The following is an 18977-nucleotide window of genomic DNA, read 5'->3' as shown; positions in this document are numbered from 1 at the left end:
AGGTGAAGGCCTGTTTTCTCATGGGGTTGTTAGCAGGCTGTAGAGTCACTGGGTTCTTCTCAAGGTGGGGACCATCGGAATTTCCTCAACGGCATCACGGTCTACTGTCAGCGGTTGTTTTCAGCGGCCTCCGTTGGCTTTCCATGTCGGGCAAAACTTTGTTGAGTTTAGCGACTTCCAGCAAATAAAAGCACCCTGCCTCTCCTGTAAGCAGTAGCGCTCCGGTCAGAAGGTGCTAACAGGCGTTTCAGCTGGGTAGAGCTCCCTGGCTGCAGAGGTGCTCAGACCGTTTCTTCCTTCGATGCAGCGTGTGTCAGAGAAGAAACCGGGAGACCCCTGAGCCCTTCCCTCCCGATGCGGCGCAGCCCGCGCCGCGGAAGCACAGCGGGCTCGCTCCTTCGGACCCGGCGCCCGCCGCCGCCGCCGCCGCCGCTTTGAGCGGGCAGCCGCGAACCCCCTCGATTAATCTGCATATTCACATGACGGCAAACGACCCGCAGCCGGGGCTCCGGCCGCACCGCCTCAAGCCCCCTTCGCCCGCGCGGAGCAGCAGGTAGGGAGGGGAGGGGAGGGCAGCGCGGCGCGGCGGCGGCGGCGGCGGCGGCGGCGGGGCCAGCCGCACGCTGAGGAGCCGGGCCGGGCCACCCCCCGCGCCCCCGCGCCCCCGCCCCGCGCCCTGCGCCCACCCCGGCCGGCGCCGCTCGCCCGCGCTGCCGCCGCTCCGCGCCCGCCGGCGAGGGATGAGCGACGGAGCGGCCGCTCCGCGCCGCGGGTGAGTGCGCGGCCCTCCGCGGGGCGCGGGGGGGGGGGCGGCCCGGCCCACCCGAACCGAAGGTGACTTTACGGGAAAGGGGAGGGGGGGTGCGCGACTGCGGGAGGGGACGCCCCGAGGTGTCCGGCCCCGGGAGGAGCGCGCAGCCGGGCTGCCCTCGCTGCGCCGGCGGGGGTCGGGGGGGCTCGAGGGTGCTGCGAGCTGCCTTTCCCCGGCGTTTCGCCCCGCGGGATAGCTCCCAGGGCAGCCCCGCCGTGCCCCCTCCCCGAAGGCACGAACGGAGCCTTTCAGCCGCCCTTGGGTTTTAACGCTGGAGGCGCGAAGCGGGGCAGAGGGCTGCAGGCGCGCGCACCCCCCCACCCCCACCCCCCACCCCTTCTGCCCACCCTAAAACTTTGTTTTATTCGCCGCTTGCGGTCCCGCGACGGAGGGGCGTGTGTGCAGGAAGCCCGGCTGCCGCTCGGGCGAAAACCCGCGGCCCTGGGCTCCCGAGCCTCCCCATCCCACCTCCGGCAGATACCCACGTCAGTCGCTCATGCAACATCGTGTTGGAAAATGAGGCGAAATGGTTCCAAGCAAGCCCTGCCATGGTGCCTTTGTTTTGCAACAGTAGCCTCTCCTCCACCCAAGTTGGCAAGCGGGTGCCTGGCGTCCATCTGAGCTCCAGCCCGCTGTGCCAGGGCAGGTCGGGCGGTATGTGAGTTTGCTCCAGAGATGCCACTGTAAATAGCTGCCACACGCACAAAACTTCGGTGCAACAGTGGTGTCGTGTGGAGCGGCTGGCGGCAAGCCCACGGCCCGGCTGTTTGCTCTGCTCCTTGAAATGATGCCGCTTAGAAAAGGAAGAATTTTAAAAATACCCCTTGACTTCTGTAGGGAAGCCTGTGTTATTTATTTATATTGTTACGGCCTTGAAGCCGTAATCACGCCTGCAGCCCTGATGGCAACACGGCCTGTAAAAAGCCACCGTGCATCCTATTAGACACAGTCCACTGTGTAATCTTGTAGTCCAGACCAGAGAACTTCAAGTGTGGCCACACGTGAAATTAATGTGTGACCATAACATCAAAGTGTCTTTCTGTTTCTCTGTTGTGTTTATCTAAGGCAACCGTGGACAACAACTACTCCAAAAAACTGTTTTGCAACTTTGATGGGAAATCTTAGCTGCTGGAAAGTCCCATTTTGGTTTCAGACCTGGCACAGCCATCGCTCACTCTCTGTCTCATCGCAAGCCTTTAAATTAACTGCATGCTGAAAAAAGAGTGGATGTTGGAGATGGTGTTGATTACTAAGCTGCTGATAGCCCTTGGATTGGAGTGAAAACCTGGACTCAGGGCTCAAACACAATATTAAGCTTTTATTAGTATTTGTAGGGACTTTTGCTGTGGGGAAGAAAGGTGTGCAGTTTGAAAGAAGGATTTGGCCATGACAGCTGGGCATTTTGCTGGGTTTTGAAATCACAGGAAAACAGACTGCTTCAGCAAAACATGAACACATTAAAAATAGATGTTTAGATCATTTACTGTCGAAGTATGGCTGACAGTGTAGTTCTACCATTTTTATTTTTTTCCAGGTAGCATGCTGTTTTAGAAGAACAGAAACTTTCTTTATGTTGATGAGCAAGCTTCTATGTTTGAGTTATGCTTTTGGCTTGCATGCAGCATTTTTGCATTTTCAGGGCTGTAAACATTGACTGTATTGATTGGAGATGGTCTCAGCTAGAGAAGCAGCATGAGATCTGCCCTTCCTAAGAGGTAGCCTCCTTCTAGACAAGCCCATCGGCAGTTCAGTAGAAGGTGTGATCTTCCGGATCCTCCCTGGCTCTCTCTTGCACACGTGCGTGCAGGTGCACACGCACTTACTCTCAATGTGTTCTTCCAAGATGTTCCACAACTAGAAGGATGCTAACTGCGTGGGTTTGATACCCAATACAAACACCCTTTTCTGTCCACTTCTACAGGATGAAGGAATGCAGTTAATTTGTAGATCTTATGGGATGGTCAGGCACACTCTGACGAAGAAGCCAGGAGTCACCGTACCCCTCTCTCCCATGCTCCAAAAACCTGCATTCCCCCCATAGTGCCCTTGGTGCTTGGAAATTTTGCAGAAGTCTGGAATAGAACACCAGGGCTTGAGTTTTGCTTAGCAAAAATAAGCACAAGCAAAAGCTCGGGGAAATCCAGGTTGCATCCCAACTGAGTTGGGGGTGAAAGGGTAGATGAGTGCCACTTCCCTTGTCTGTGTGCGCAGGTTTCTTTGCCATGGACTTCAGGATATGCCTCATCCCTATATTAAATGTTCACCTGGGACATGCCCTGGGAAAATGAGCTCTTCTCAGTATGGGTATAGCACCTTTGTCTTACTCAGGCCACTAAATTAAATTGTTACTGAGCCTTTAGGTTTCAGTGAGAATCTGGACGTAGGGTTCAAAGGTAAGGATGGCCAAATACCTGTGAGCTTTTGCATTGGGGGAGGTGATGATTTTGGAGCCATTTTGAACAAAAAGTCCCGTCTAGATAGTTGGTCATTAACTGACTGTTAATATGAGATCTTACAAAAACAGCTTTCAGTTTGTCTCAGGTTTGACCCAAAATCAGAAGATTTGGGGAATGGCTTTTTTTCTCTTTTGAGGTTCTGGCTTTAGTTCTCTGGTGGAGCAGGTCCTGCTCAAGTCTCTCAGATCACAAGTGCTTTACAACAGCCATTTGCAGGAGATAATGTAATTCTTGTAATTCTTGTTCTCATCTGAGAGTCTAGAGAACTGAGATAGAGTTCACATGACCTATCCAAAATATACAGTATATTAGCATAAGAAATGAGACAGGGAAACAAATTATTTGCTCCAGTCACAGGATTAAATTGCCTTTCCCTAACTCTCTGCAACTGTTAAGAAATTCATGGGCCATTCCTCTTGCAAGAACTTGAAAAGGCCAGACATGCCTTTTGTGCTTCTTTCTGATGTAAGTGGTATTAAATATGCATTGTAGCTCAGTTACCTTAGATAACTGAGCATAAATTCATCCATCTTCCACTTGAAATTCTGTTCCCAAACGTAGCAGCTGAATATTCTTTCCTTTGTTTTTTGCTTTTTGGAGGGGTTGGAGGTTTTTTGCTTTTGTTTTTTAGAGAAGAATCTTGTTAGCATTCCTTAGAAACTCATTAAAATGCTTCCCTTTTGGCTTATTCTCCTAATTTATTAATACCACAAATAACTTTTTCTTTGGTGACCCACTTTCGTAGGTATCTGAACATCTAGCAAAATTGTAGCTCATCAGGAAGGCAGCGTAGACTAATAAATAGGATCTCCACATAGGAGTGGAAAAATCAAGACACTTCTTTGCCATACAGAGTTCTACATACCACACACATACAGAAAACATTGCTCCGTTCCACAGCTTACTTGGCACCCTTTGCCCAAAAGAAAGCACTGTATTGATTGCATGATTGATTTAAAGGTCAGAATTTAGGATTGCATCTATTCTCCTGGCTGAATTCAATTTTTACCCTATGTCCACAGTGAAGAAACTGCTCTTTGCATGAATATAAATTGAAAGTGAATGTTCAAACAAATAGACTTTCTCTTATAGCTCCCAGGGCAACCTCCCAACGCTGTTATCAAAACCAATAGGGTTTGACTAAGATACCGCTTTTTATGGAATTATCATACCTGCTTTGTGAAAAGTAGATTTGCTTAGAAAAAGAGGATACCCACTGATTTAATGAGTATGATGGTCAACTGGCCACTGGAAGTGGTAGGGCTTTACAGACTCTAAGTCAGGGAGAGGTCAGCTAGTGTAGAAGTGTAGACTTACTTTCATACTCACTTATTTAAAAAAATACAGAGGTTGCTTTTTGTGAACTGAAGCTATACAGGCAGGCTTCTCACAGGGGGTGATTAATCACCTTGTGTCCTGCAGACGCTTAAACCCTGGTCATGTTTTAAGGGCAGTCTGCTCTGACAGTGTGTGTCTGTGGTTGTCCCAGCCCAAGGATGCTCGGCATTGCCTCCTTCTCTCCAAAGTCTGCTGGATAGCACCCCCCAACAGGAGAGCAAAAGGCTTATTTGGCGACTTCTGATGAAGCTTTGTTTTCCTTTTCAGTAAGTGTGGGCGTCTGTGTAAGTGTGAAAGCATCATGGTGGCATTTAAAGGAGTCTGGACTCAGCCCTTCTGGAAAGCCGTTTCAGCTGAATTTTTGGCCATGCTCATTTTTGTCCTCCTCAGCCTCGGCTCCACAATCAACTGGGGCGGAGCAGAGAAGCCCCTGCCTGTAGACATGGTCCTTATCTCCCTCTGCTTTGGACTCAGCATTGCAACCATGGTGCAGTGCTTTGGACACATCAGTGGAGGCCACATTAACCCTGCTGTGACCGTGGCGATGGTCTGCACGAGGAAGATCAGCCTCGCCAAGTCCGTCTTCTACATTCTCGCCCAGTGCCTGGGAGCCATCGTGGGCGCAGGCATCCTTTACCTCGTCACACCACCAAGCGTGGTGGGAGGCCTGGGAGTCACTGCGGTAATCACTTCTCCGGCTCTTGAACTAGACTAGCTTAGAGCCTAAGAAAATATAATCAGTGTCACACAGAATAAAGAGAGCTCAAGGAGAGGTTTTAAGAGCTTGCTAGTTTATTTACAGTATCTAGACGGGGCGTAAAGCTCTCCTTAGGATGGGTTTATGCAGCGTCATATCTACAGCTGTTCTTTTTATAGAAGTTCTCTTTCCTAGAACTTCCCCAAATCTGATGACAGCAGGTAATGTTAATTTACATACAAAATTTAAATAATATATGCGTGAAATGCCATTTCTATATGGGCTAGGGAGGGGGAAATTAATTCTATGCCATTATGATGGGGATTGAAAAAACATCAATTTAAAATGACATACTTTTGAAATAGATTGTGGCTTAGATTTCAGCTTTGTTCTAAACTAATAAGGAATGCCATCAGTTAGCCCTGTTGCAGGACTTATTAAAAATGCACTTGAGCCGCACACTGCTTAATTTTTAATTGAAATTTAAATTAATTAAGTCAGGGCTAATTAATGAATTTATAATTGAATAGTAAATTACAGCGCTCCCAAGAAAAAAATCGTGAAGGGGAAGTGCAGCATTTGCAAATCCCTGTGTAAAAATAAACTACACTTCTGCAGTCTAACTTTGAAGTTCTTGTTGGATGTTACTGTTAAGCCTCTGTTCTCAGTCCAGCAGTAATTTTCCATGGCTCTCAAAAAAAAAAAAAAAGAAAAGGGATTAGGGGTTGGGGAACCTGTACTTCTAAATTTCCTTGTTGTCTTTCACTGTGTACCATTTAGAAATACCTTTCATTGAAATACAATTAATGTATGTGGTGGCTTTCTGATTTACAAAATCACCTTTGTTTCATCTCCAGTGTTTCTTTCCTTTCTTTCAGGTACACGGGGATCTTTCCGCTGGCCATGGACTCCTGGTGGAGTTGATAATTACATTCCAGCTGGTTTTTACTATTTTTGCCAGCTGTGATTCAAAACGAAGTGATGTCACTGGTTCAGTAGCTTTAGCAATTGGATTTTCTGTTGCAATTGGACATTTATTTGCTGTAAGTTAATGGCTTCTCTTTAAAAAATAGACCCCTTGTCCCTTTATGACTACTTCAGAAGTAAATGGAAGTTTCTGTGGCCTTTATAGCCGTTCTAGCTGTATAGCTGCTGTATTCTTTATGGATCCATGCCAAAACCCTTTGGAGTAGCCGGAGGGTCCCCTTGGGTTTTCTGCCTGTTTATGTGATGAGTTTGTTAATTTCGTGATAAGACTGAGGACCTGAGTGACAATAGTTGCTGTCATGATTAGAAGCCATGCAAAACCAGGGTGTCCCCGTAGTACAGGGAATAGCAGAAAATGAATAACTATCATCTAGATTTTAATAACAGGTAACATTTTTTCTCTGCTTTAGATCAATTACACCGGTGCCAGTATGAACCCTGCTCGATCATTTGGGCCTGCTGTCATCATGGGGAGATGGGAAAACCAATGGGTAACTCTGCTTTTATGCTTCCTTCACCATAGCAACAAACAGCTATCAGGATTTTTCATACATCAATTGCTTTTAGTTATCTCTCCCAGTACGCCCCACAGAGACCATCACTGAGGAAGACAGGCACTGACCTGCCACAAGCTTAGGTATAATTATGCCCCTCGCCTAGGACTGCGGTGCAGTATGCAGCACGTTGGAATAGCATCTTGCTATTCAGGGGCCGTTTTGTGGAGGTAGTAGCTGGGTTAGAAAGGCAATCATACAAAAAGTTCAAAACAAAAAGAGCAGTCCGGCGAGACTGAAAGAATTGAACTGCTAGAAAGAAAAAACCTCCGAGGCAGATTGCAAACCCCCTGGTCATGCTGGTGAGAAGTTATGGAAGTAATTCTGTCAGCTTCACGTTTCACCTGGTTCTGCAGCAAACTGGGGCAGACATATAAAATGAGAGCAGGGACCCTCTGTGATCTAGTTCCCGGGGGAGAACCTGCCTCAGCAAATGCCCGCAGTGAGAGATGAAGCGGTTGCAGTCTGGTCTTCACAGACCAGACCAGATGTTACCTGCTTCAGTTTGAAAGCATCAGCTTAACTAGGATTATTTGCACAGGAAAGAATTTGATAAACAGACTGTGAATGATGCAGTCATTTTCTATAGCATCCCACTATTAAACTTATTAAAAACCAATTCACATTTTATAAGGGAGAGATGGATTGCAGCTCAGCCTCACCTAATTATAGACAGGGAAAGCACTTCTAGGGACACTTTCAATGCTAACTGTAAGAGCTGCATATTACAGTGCATATAAGGGTTTTCTTGATTTTTAAAGTATGAAGCCCACATTGCTCCCACTGCAGCTAATAACAGAAATAGCATTGTCTTCAGGCCCTAAGGCTCCAATTCTGCAAACACGATACCATGTGTAACTTTCTTCCCAAGAGTTATCCTATTGAGGCAGATTTACCCAGTTATCAGTGAATGGCTTGTTCATATGAAAAACTGCCGTAGTTTTTCACAAGATTAATTATCCATACTCTGCGGGAGCCTGTAATTTATAACTAAAGCTATAAACAATAAACAAATGTACCATGGAGGAATTTGTAGGAGAAGCTTAGCTACTGTCCTGGTCACTTGGAAAGATGGCCTTTTCTCCTCCTCCAGAGCAGTGACATTGGCATGCCACTGACAGCAGCCTGTGGGCTTCTGCACCTTCTAATATTAGTGAACTGCTCCATGTCATGCTGAAATAGATAGGTCCTCTACAAAGTTGTGTATGTTGGTTGTATTCAAATTAGATAATCAGGTAGCTGCCTGCCTGTTGGATTTTGTGGGATCAGAAGCCAAATTTGGATTATTTTGGAAATGTGAGTCTGAAATACTGAAGCAGAACTGTGTGTATATACACTAGGAGAGGTTTTGTTTCCTTAAAAGTTCATTGCCACCTTGAGTGAAAATGCAGAAAGAAAATCGATTTTCTGCATTGGTGTTTATTTTGTGTGTCATCTTGCAAACAGTCCATGTATGTTGTCTACAGTTGGCAATGAGCGATGAAAATTTAGAGGAGGCCTCTTGGAAAGAGGTGGATCAGTAAAACTTGACAAAACTGCTACTCTTCAAAGATGTGGGCCTGCTTCTCAGTCATCTTACCCCTGCTAGCGTAAAAGCTATGCCGGAGCAACTATATGTTGTATGCGACTACGGAGCTGTATTTGACAAGTCATACAAGACTCCACCAGGAACTGTGGCCTTTTTTTACTCAAGAAATGTTATAACTATGGTTGATCTAACTAAGGATGGTGAAGAACCTGTACTTTTTTTGTTATTGGACAAAGTTTAAAAAAATAAGTTGAATCTCCCATAAAGAGGGGAGGGGAAAAGCTGCTTTCTATTAACAGAAGGCAGGGCAGCCAGAGAGGATGCCGGTGTGTCTGTCCATGGGAGGTGTCTGTAGCTTTGCTGCCACTCAGCTGGTCCGCTTGAGAAGATTGGTAACCACACATACAGACTGAAATCTTTTTCAGGCATCGGGGAAGTAGTAACCATACCTCACCAACATGTCAGCATAGGTCCCTCTTCTCTGCTCTGTGGGGTCCACTGCCTGGCAATTCCCTAAACGCTGGCACGAGAGGAGTTTTTAGGGGAGAGCTGCACCCACGGACGCAAGGTGGTTTAGATGACTGGATTCAAGGTGACTAGGGAGAATTTCTGAAGGGGGTGAAATACATGTGAGAGAGAGAGAGACTGGGAGCAGGCAGAAGGAAGAAAAAAAGTGACAGAGGATTAATGCCATTAAATGCCAAAGAGACTGCATTTTGACCAACTTCATATGTGATTTTAGAGCAGTCACTTAATTGCTGAGCTCCAGGTCGCCATCTGTGAAATCTATGGTAGTTACCCTTCTCTGCCTCATAAACTGGTATAATATCAGGCAGATTTCACCCCAGTTCATGAAAGGCAGGGAACTATATGACCATGCCTTTCTGGAAAGCAGAGTTGGTTTGAATGATTGGGCCAGGATATTTTGCCGTAAGTTTTGTGGGTGAAGTCTGTAGTGACATGCTTTTCTCTGACACCCTGGCTTCTTTATTTGCCCAAGAGCTTAATGCCTGTCTTTTTTTCCACCTCTTTTTGCAGGTATATTGGGTGGGACCAATAATAGGAGCAGTCCTTGCTGGTGCTCTTTATGAGTACGTCTATTGCCCAGACGTTGAACTCAAGCGCCGTTTTAAAGACGTCTTCAGTAAGGCCACCCAGCCGTCCAAAGGGAAGTACATTGAGGTGGACGATAACAGGAGCCATGTAGAGACCGATGACCTGATCCTGAAGCCTGGCATAGTTCATGTGATTGATATCGACAGGGGTGAGGACAAGAAGGGAAGAGATCCATCCAGTGAGGTGTTGTCTTCTGTATGACTAGCAAGAAGCACTGAAAGCAGAGATCAGCCTGCTAGCCTGTCCACAGATATCCTCCCACCTATTAAAGAAACAGATCTCCTCTAAACTGAGCATCTACCATTTCTTAACAGGTATGGTGTGGGCAGCTGCGTGGTAGCGGTGTCACCAAACCATATGCCTGCTCAGTTGGAATATTAGGACTTTCCTATAATGAGGATTCCCCATCTATTATTCCATATTAAAAGCTGTTCCTACTGTTTTCCTTTCCTTCTTTCTGGAACAATCCCAAAGTCAAAAAAAGAGATGAAAGCATTCTCCTTTAATAAATCAGTCAATAATGAGATGAAGATAGAGATGTTTAACATTCAGATTGACAGTTAAGACGTATCAGGAAATGCCTATAGACATGAAAACCTACTTATCAGATTGTTCTTCTGACACTTAATTGGCTGTTGTCAGCTCTGATTAGAACATCTTATCCATTATGCGTTCTCTGCGAGGTTCAGGGACAGCACCAACAGTATTTAAGAGTTTTATCGACAGTCAAGCAAAGGAGTGTTGTTTCCACCCATGTACATCACTATTGCCTTGCAAACTACTCCTGAAAAGATGATACTTAAATAGGTTTAAAAAAAAAAAATTCTATCAACCCATCAAATTTCACTTATGTGATTTGCAGTATAAATATATTACCTTCATCCTTTCCTGGGAGTAAATACGCTGAAATTGAATGTTGAAGTCTACTGTAATAAGGCTGCAAAGCATTTGACTCTACTTCATGCTCCCTCTTGTCATTGTCTATCTCGTGAAACATTCTCCTGGGGTTTGACTATTGACCATTTAGTGTTAGCAGACTCTCAAGGTCATGCAAAGAATATAAAGGCTTTCCTGTTACTTAATAACTCAAATAAGAGATATCAGAAGAAGAGAAGGCATATCTGTTTTCAGTGCACTTGTTCAAATACACATTTCTGTGCTAAGTTATGTAAACTAAACGTTTAAATTACTTACCTACTTTCTTACAAGATGGTTGGAGATATGGGGGTTTTAATTCATTAGTAATGTAGAAGGTTTTTAACTTTTATCTGTATTGAAACACTGATTGGGAAATATTTTTTTATAACGGATGATAAAAATACAACTGCTTCTGGCTTTTGTTGTAACTGATGCCTGACTATTTGAACAGGATCCATGCTTGTTCCAGTGTTCCTATAGTCTTAATTACACCTCTGGCAATGGTTTCTTTATCTGTTGTTAGGAAAAGATGCAAGCACTTGCAGGGTTTTTAGGGGGAAAGGGACATGAAATATGTTCAGTAATCAGCCTTTCCCTTATAGAAGTGTTTTGACAGACATAATCACCCCAGCAGAACATTTCTGTAAAGCTGGTACTGACTTACTGCTTTTGTTTCTGATCAGTGGCTTTGAGTTTCACAATATACAGCTGCAGAGCAGTCAGGAGCATGGTATTATTAGTGTAATTGTATAGTTTTTATTTTGAAATTTAAAATCTACTCCTGCCTATTTAGCAATAAGAGGGGGAAAAAAAGCATTAGCCCTGACTGTGGGCTGTAATAGCCTTGTCTGCTCTTTGACATACTCTACATGCGACCTTTATTACGGGGAATTAGATGTTTCTAATGAGATAATAAACCACCGCTACACTCAGATCCGTGCACTGTGATCCAAAGGCAATTCAACTATCCCAGCTCACATCCCTGTATAGTCCCAGCATGTCCTGCCATACTCACTTTCCTAGTTTCACACTTTTCTTGTCTTAAACCCTGTTAGAGTGTGGCACAAGCTGCCTGCGTTGAACGTGAGATTCGTGACTCCTCCATGCCTTTGCAGCTGGACCACAATCTCTCCCCTGCAGCGCCCAGGCGCAGCATGTGGCATACGCAGGCGCAGGACAGGGCTTCCTTGGGTGGCCCAGGGACAGCCCCGCTCCCGACGCATGAGCCCTCCTGGCAGACACACTCCCTATCACATACCTGTTGCAGCATCACGGGAGCGGCTGCCTGATGAGCCTAGTGACACAGCTGGTATTTGTCCTTAGCTGTGCCCCAACACAGTGACAGCATCACGGTGCGAGGGCATGAGCATGGTTAGGGACCTGCAAGGGACAATGTCAAATCGCAGATAAGAGCTCTTTCCCACAGCAAGGACTAAGTCTCCCAGGGAAGGGCAACACAGGTGTGGTGTTTAGACCCCTGCATACCTCTGCCCATATGGGTAAATACTATGCTAAATAGATTCAATGAGAAAGATCAAAACTTGTGGGGGTTTTTTTGTCTAGGCATTTGTTCTGGCTTTTTTTTTCTTTTTTTCTTTTTTCCTTCAAATGCTATATTTCTTAAAGGGACACTGATTAAACCTTTTGCATGCCTTAAACAGGTAAAGTAAAGAGTAATACACATAGCACTGGCAGATTTTTAAGCAAAGGTTTGCATTTTTTTATTTAAAGACACTCTTTAGAAGCTCTTAATTTGTGAATTTTGCAATGTACTGTGTTATTTAAATAAGAAGTGATTTGTTTTATGCTTAAGGGTCCTTTACACAAATGGCTTGATGCATATTTTCTTCAGCCAGCCTGATTCTGCTGCTGAGGTGAGCACAACACAAGCATAGCACCAGCCACCTCAGTTAGGAGGATTTTTTTCCTTGAAACAGTCTGTATTAATGAAGTGTGGCAAACACTCAGAACCAGTCCCAGGAGAACTCCTTGCTCAAAGACAGTATCGGAGATAAGATACTGAGGCTCCTGCAAAGATAAGGAGAAAGAAGGGAAGCTAAAATAGAGACAACTAGACAGTAAAGGATGTTGCTATGCATTGGACATCAGTAGGAAAGCAAGATATGATAGGTCTGCTCCTGCTCCCACAGAATGAGGCTCATGAAGGAGTATGTCATTGACTACAGTGGAAATGATCCTGAACTTTTGGGGGGGCTGATGGCTTTCCTCATGAGCTGGCCTGTGTTTTTTCCAAAATCAGAGTTTTGCAGCAAGGTACTTAATTCTGGAAGGTGATGCATTTGACTTGAGGTTTATGACTTACCCTAAAGTAAATCCTTAGGAGTGGCCATCATCACAGATGGTCCTGCCCCACTGCAAGAGATCACCATTCATGTAAGGGAACATCACTCTTCAGCATACCTTAGGACTCAATTTAGCTTTGACCTGCAGGGATATATGCTTCTCTAAGTTGTTTTGCAGTGGTATCATCAGTGTACAACAGTCACATTTGGTTAAATAATAGACTGGCGTAACTTTTTATGGATTGGAAATACTTTTGCCTTAATATGATTTAAAAATGTGTACTTTAATACTGTTTGAGTGAGATTTATGTTCAGCTCTAAACTGCACCTCGTAACATGACTTGGTGTCCTCTAAAAGTATTTATTGTTTGGGCTGGGACATGGTAAATCTCTTCTGTTTATGATGGTGGATAGATATCACAGGAAGTCTGCCAGGCATGTTGTCATTCTGCGGTCCTAAAAAAACCATGGATGAGTCTCTCACTCCTCCATCATGGCAGGTTTCTAATGCTATATTTGCACTTTAACAAACACATTCAAAATATTTAATCACCGGATTTCAGAAAAGAAAGGATGGAAGCTAAGGGTGGTTACACCAAGGCACACAAATACCTTTTGGGTTGCATGGACTCTGAGTATTTTATCGGCCAAATTCTAACTATTCTCAGGAGAAAAAAGAGAAAAAAGAAAAAAGAAACCATGCAACATGAGTTGTCATCACAACCCTTTTCCTGTTGAAGTGTTTGGGAGCTGTATCTTTCATTCATTCAGTGGAAGCAGGAGCAAGACCCATCTTATGCAGTGTTTAGGCTTGTCACGTGTATTTGCATATGAGCTTTTCAAAATGTGTTTTATATCTGATTATTAATAATTGCCACAGTATCTGCTTAGAAAGCTAGACGGCCTTCGAATTTCCACCTTTCTAGTGCTTGATGGCAGAGCAGTTGCTGCTGTGCTCTGCAACATTTTATCCGCAGTCTGTGTAACACATTCAGGATATGGTACACCATCCAATATTTTTAATCTAAATAAAATATGTGAGAATTTACATTGTGAACCTTTATTTCCAAGGTGAGAGATGAAGACACCATGCATAACTTTTTGTATCTCAGATCAACCTCTGTGCATCTCAGTTTCTCAAGGACTTACTAAATAGACAAGATGCAGATATAGACTGAACTATTTGTTACCCACTTACATGATCTAAATCATGCTGTTGCAGTCTGTAATTTAGGACAAATGAGATAAAGCAAACTATGTACATGGATTTTTCCAGGAGACTTCTTATTGTTGAAATGCTTAGTCACCATGATAGCAGAACTAATGTTATGGGACTTAAAATTTCCATATGTAACATTTGGAATAATCTACTGAAAAATACGCTATAAAATAATACATGATTATCTGGTTCCCACTTGTATTCTACTATATCTCACACTACTGTTGCAAATAAATGATCTGTTAAAAAAAAAAGCATCATGTGGTCACTGGAAACATTTAAAGTCCTAAAGCTCAGGACTGAAATATGAGGAAAAAACCCAATTCGGGCAATAGAACATGTCTAAGAGGAGTCTGGAAGTGTGTGCGACTGAGAATGAATGATTTACTGTGGAAAAATATTTGTCGGTGAAGAGAGCTGATTGTGAAAGAGGCTTAATATCTTTATGGAAACAAGCTAAACCAATTAGAGCAAAAATTATGCTGGTATATGTACATCACCAATTTTTCCAGATGGTTTTAAAACTCATAGGACTAGTAGAGAGCTGAGGTTTTGAAAAGTGATCGAAATGACACTGGCACTTCAGAGTCCTTTCACTAAAGCATGGCTTGTGAGACCAAGCTCCCATGAGGAACTTCAGCAATGGAAATTGGGTCCTGTAGCAATTATGTTTCTGGTTGTCTGGCTCCTTGCTTGGAATGCAAAGTTTAGCTCCCAGGACACGTATGACATTCATGGAGGTAAATTAGGATCATGAAAATGATTAGTATGAAAACCCATCACCTGGGATAGCATCTAATCAGCAGGAAGGGCTGAGAGCAGACTCGTACCCGAAACTCACCCCCCACATTGGTTTGTGTCTTGCCTTCAGCTTCTTCAAATCCAAGCTCCAGAGTCACCTCTCAAGAGGCTTAGAGGTGTGTGTGTCTGTGTATGTGTCATATAACTTACTACACACATGATCTGTACCTTACTGAAACAGGTTCCCAAGGGGATTTAGACAGAACTAGTAAAATTATTTCGGGTTCACAATCACATAATGCAGGAGCCACTTTGACATTTTGAGACACAAAACAGGAATCTAGGTGTCTTGGAGAGTTAGAAAGGCAAACAAGTAGTGATGTGGCTGTCTGCAGGGTTAAGGTGAAGAAGGGTCCTGGGAAGAACAGGAAAGCAACAGTGCGGGCAAGGGAGGTCTTTGTAGTGTACCTCTTACCCAGTGGTTACTGGCACTGTGGCATCACTTATGGGATTAAAACGTGCTCCCTGTTGTATGACAACATGCATGGAGGCTTGTGGATCACATCTGAATGGGAGAGGCTGAGCCATGCTGGGTGAGTGATGTCCTTACGCTAAGCTTCAGCGGTGACACTGGCTTCAGCAGCGACAACTACAAACAGCAACTGTGGCCCAGTCATTTGCTTAAAAAGAGAACTTAGAGTGTAGATATTCCCAATATCAGCTTCCTTTTAAACCCTCCTTTGGCTTTAGACTCCTTTATCTGTTGCAGATTGTAGTGTATTGCAAACGTTGTAAGCTGCTTTATTTATATCAGACTGATAACTGTTATCTCGGCTATTAATTTCTTTTGACCTTTCTTGCCTCCTTTCAAGTACAAAGACTGTGGCACAATCTAGCTAAAAAAGCTGTCACGAGGTTCTTTTGAAAGGCAAAAGGAGCTTGTATTATTTGTCTCTCACCTTTGAATGTGCAATGGGGGGAGGCTGAGGCTTTCTTCAGGTGTGCCTGGCAAACAGAGTTCCCAGTCGCTCTTCTCCACTCACATGCAGCAATGACCTTTCTATGATTTTTCATCCCTACTTCACTTTTGATATGAATCTTCATAAAAAGCTCTGGAATTCACAATGTGTCTGAAAGGTCATATTAATAGACTCTGTGTGCACACACACATGTGTGAAAGATGCATAGAGAGGCACAACTTTGCACAGGCATTGGATTTACTTCTTCCCAGCAGTGGACAAGATGAGTGCATAAAACCATGGGAGATCAGTTGCCATTTGAGATTGCTGCATGCCCCACTAGGATTCTAATGACTTGGTCATTTATTTCCACTCACTTCTGAGCCATAGAGCTTTCAGCCTGAAGAGGGGTCACGGCTGTCTCCTACTGCTATGGAGCCAGTTGGGTTCTGCTGCTCTTCCTCCCAAGGGTCATTTGCCATAAGGCTTTTTCTTCCACACTCAAGCCATTTAAAAACTGATTACCTTGTACATTTTGGAACCTTCTAGCATGAGAAATATTTTTCCATTATCCCGCTCTACCTTAGGTTTAGCCCCATCTATTCTGTGGGGATTGTTGCTTTACTTTGGAATAGCGAATCTCAGGGCATTGGAGATTCATTCATTTTTCCTCAAAACATTCCTTTGATAATTCCAGTGATATCTCCACTATTTTGTTCCAGTGCCTAATTATTTCCATTTGCTTGGTATCTCAGTGCCTAGCTGCCTCGTGGTCCCATCTTCAAACTAGAATGTATGCTTATTTTGTTTTGTTGTGCTTTATTCCCTGCCTTTCCAGCTGAATGAGCTCATCAGAGCTGGAATGAGATGGTTTAGTCTCTAGAGTCTCCTCCTCTAAGCAGCTTCTTCAAGCTGCTACTGCTACTTTGGACTTGGGGCCACTTTCTCCAGGCAGCAGCAGAGTTGCCCCAGAGGGGAACATCTCATCTGCCTTGACTTGCTGGAGCTGTACAGTACACAGGCTAAATCCTGCCTTAGCTTCACAGAAGAGATGAAGTTGGTTTGCACCAGCCGAACCCAGTCTTAGACAGTTGCAGTAGAGTAAACAGTGTCCCAGCAAAGAAGTAATCAATTTTGAAAAGATGGGATTTGGGCTTGTGGCAAGTCCCTGGGCTCTGATTTGCAAGAAAAACATCAATAGGAAAACTGGAACAATGGTTGATTGGCCTTGTAAGTTCTGAACATATGCACGTGAACATCCAGTAAGAAAAAGCCTAATGCTTAATGATTAAACATGACAGAGTAGGGACAAAATGAACTCTGGAGATCAAGAAGATGTACATAGATGTCGGACTCTGCTGCTGTTTGCCCACAGGTATTGCTGCAGAGAAACAGCTGCACAGCATCTTCTCAGAGCTGAGTCAGACCAGCTGTACAGGGTAGGATGCACACAAACACAAATGTTTCAGACACAAGGCTGTCTTGTTTTTCTCCCTCCTTCCACAGCTGCCCAGTATACTTCAGATTTACTGGAGGCAAACATTGCTAGGGCATAAATGCAGAAGCTTTTCTAGCCTCAAGACTAAAATGTGAGAATAAAGCTTTGTGTCCTCCAACCTTTTAGCTTTGAAAAAGCCCAGCAAATACCATGGAGGGAGCTTTAACAAAGGAGGTCAGAAAGTCCATCTGGATCCTTCTGCATCTTAGTCATTCCTAGAGCTACCCTTAGAGAAGCAATCCATAGGTTAATTTATCACTGTGTAAATAAAATATCCCCCAACTTCTTTTACCACTAGCCTTTCTGAGTCAAAATAAATATCCTTTGTTTGAGCGCAGCTGAAGAGCATCTAAGGTTTATATATAGCAGCTATTGCTATTGTGTCTGAGTGGTAAGGAAAAGGTCAAAGCGAAATGATTTTATTCTCTCCCCAGTTAGAAAAATTGCTTTGCGTGTTTGTTTTGGGGAGGGAGTTTGGTCGTTTTTCTCTTACAGAGCTCTGTTTCTGTCAGGTTGTCCACACTTTATTTTGTCTTTTCTATAGGTTGAATCCTCAGACGTTCTGTGGAATTAAGTAGAACAATTCATTCTCTCATCTAGCAAAGTCTTTCACTATCCTTTTTTTTTTCCTTTGTCAAAGAATGTCACTTGAGGATGCTCTAACTTTTCTGGCTGTTTGATGTCTTTGCTCAGCAGGATCTGATTGGACCCTCCATTGCATGGTCTACATTTGTCTATTATTTTTCCTGCATAGACAGCTGTCCTTTCAATGAATTTGGGACCCTGTGGGGACTCCTGAGGTTTTTACAATGAAGCTCCAATCATCTGAATTTCTGATTCGGATTGTTCGTTTTCACTTCAGATGTATTTTTCACAATAAAACACACACGGTTTCCATGAACTTTATTTCATGATGGACCTACATTTTTCTTCTGAGTCTGGCCCTTTTTTATCCATTTTCTCAACATTTTGCTAATTAATTAGAATTTATCATTAAAACCTCCATATTTGAGACAATTGCCTGAATAATGTTTGTGTTTCTTATATTCCCTTCTATTTGTTTCTCACTTTCAGTGTCTGAGGGGCCAGCACTTTTTGTGCCAACACCTTATAAACATTGTATAAAGGGAGAAAACTCACATTCTGACAGTTACATATGGCATAGCTGGAGTGTCAGGTGCTGGAAGGAATCTGAAAAGTTGACATTTTATATCCCTGCAAACACAAACTTCAGTCAATAGTGAAACATCGTATGGGTTTCAAGGTTAACTGGGAAATGTATAATCCTAACAACACGTGGTGAAAACCTGGATACTAATTTCCAGTTTAGCAGTCAGAGGGTGGGAAATCCACATCATATCCCTAAGCCCTGGAAAGGGCTCCAAAGTAAAAGTGTACTCCTAAGTATACATTTGTCATGTACAAAACATTGCCTTGTACAACTTCGGGCTGAATAAACTCAGAGGATACATCTACCTAAATATCTGAAGGTTCCTTTGCCATCACCAAGACCAGAGGTACTTTCTCTTCAGAGTGTCTCCATAGGCAAAAGATTCAGAGCAAGCAGGACTTCGTGTGTCTGAACTCATTTGTGAGTTTAATGCATCAGTGGAAGAATAGATGTAGGGTCATGCATGGCCAGAGTTGATGAGGAGGCAAGCTGAGGGCAGGCAGCGAAGGGGACAAGCACTTGGCAAATCAAGAAATGACCTGTGTCGCCCTGGACTGCTCCCAAGACATCTCCTGTAGTGCCATGCAAACAGAGTTCTTACCTCCACCTCCAAGAAAGGATGTGGTAGAAGGACCTAAATAATGATAAGCTTTCCAGTTCCCACAAGGAAATCCTATAGCT

The 18977-nt window shown here is 44.0% G+C and overlaps 1 protein-coding gene across 2 annotated transcripts; it reads left to right on the top strand.

The window, feature by feature from the left end:
* Positions 1-227: 227 nt before the first annotated feature.
* On the top strand, positions 228-13405 carry AQP4 (aquaporin 4). Of its 2 annotated transcripts, none has more exons than XM_069779220.1 (5): positions 228-553; positions 4873-5287; positions 6181-6345; positions 6700-6780; positions 9410-13405. In XM_069779220.1, exons 1-5 carry the CDS (start codon positions 480-482, stop codon positions 9686-9688), a joined length of 1014 nt encoding a protein of 337 aa, XP_069635321.1. In that variant the 5' UTR covers positions 228-479; the 3' UTR covers positions 9689-13405. The 2 variants fall into 2 exon arrangements, with proteins under 2 accessions (XP_069635321.1, XP_069635322.1); XM_069779221.1 differs by lacking the exon at positions 228-553 and adding an exon at positions 638-772.
* The last annotated feature ends 5572 nt before the right edge of the window (positions 13406-18977 follow it).

This window comes from Haliaeetus albicilla, chromosome 3 (genome assembly GCF_947461875.1).
Source record: "Haliaeetus albicilla chromosome 3, bHalAlb1.1, whole genome shotgun sequence".
NCBI classification, from domain to species: Eukaryota; Metazoa; Chordata; class Aves; order Accipitriformes; family Accipitridae; genus Haliaeetus; species Haliaeetus albicilla.
This window is presented reverse-complemented; position numbering and strand designations above follow the sequence as displayed.

Coding starts and splice junctions, on each gene's coding strand:
- AQP4 (XM_069779220.1), top strand. CDS start 480: ATGACGGCAAACGACCCGCAGCCGGGGCTCCGGCCGCACCGCCTCAAG. Junction 554..4,872: donor TCGCCCGCGCGGAGCAGCAG/GTAGGGAGGGGA, acceptor TTTCCTTTTCAG/TAAGTGTGGGCGTCTGTGTA. Junction 6,346..6,699: donor CAATTGGACATTTATTTGCT/GTAAGTTAATGG, acceptor TCTCTGCTTTAG/ATCAATTACACCGGTGCCAG.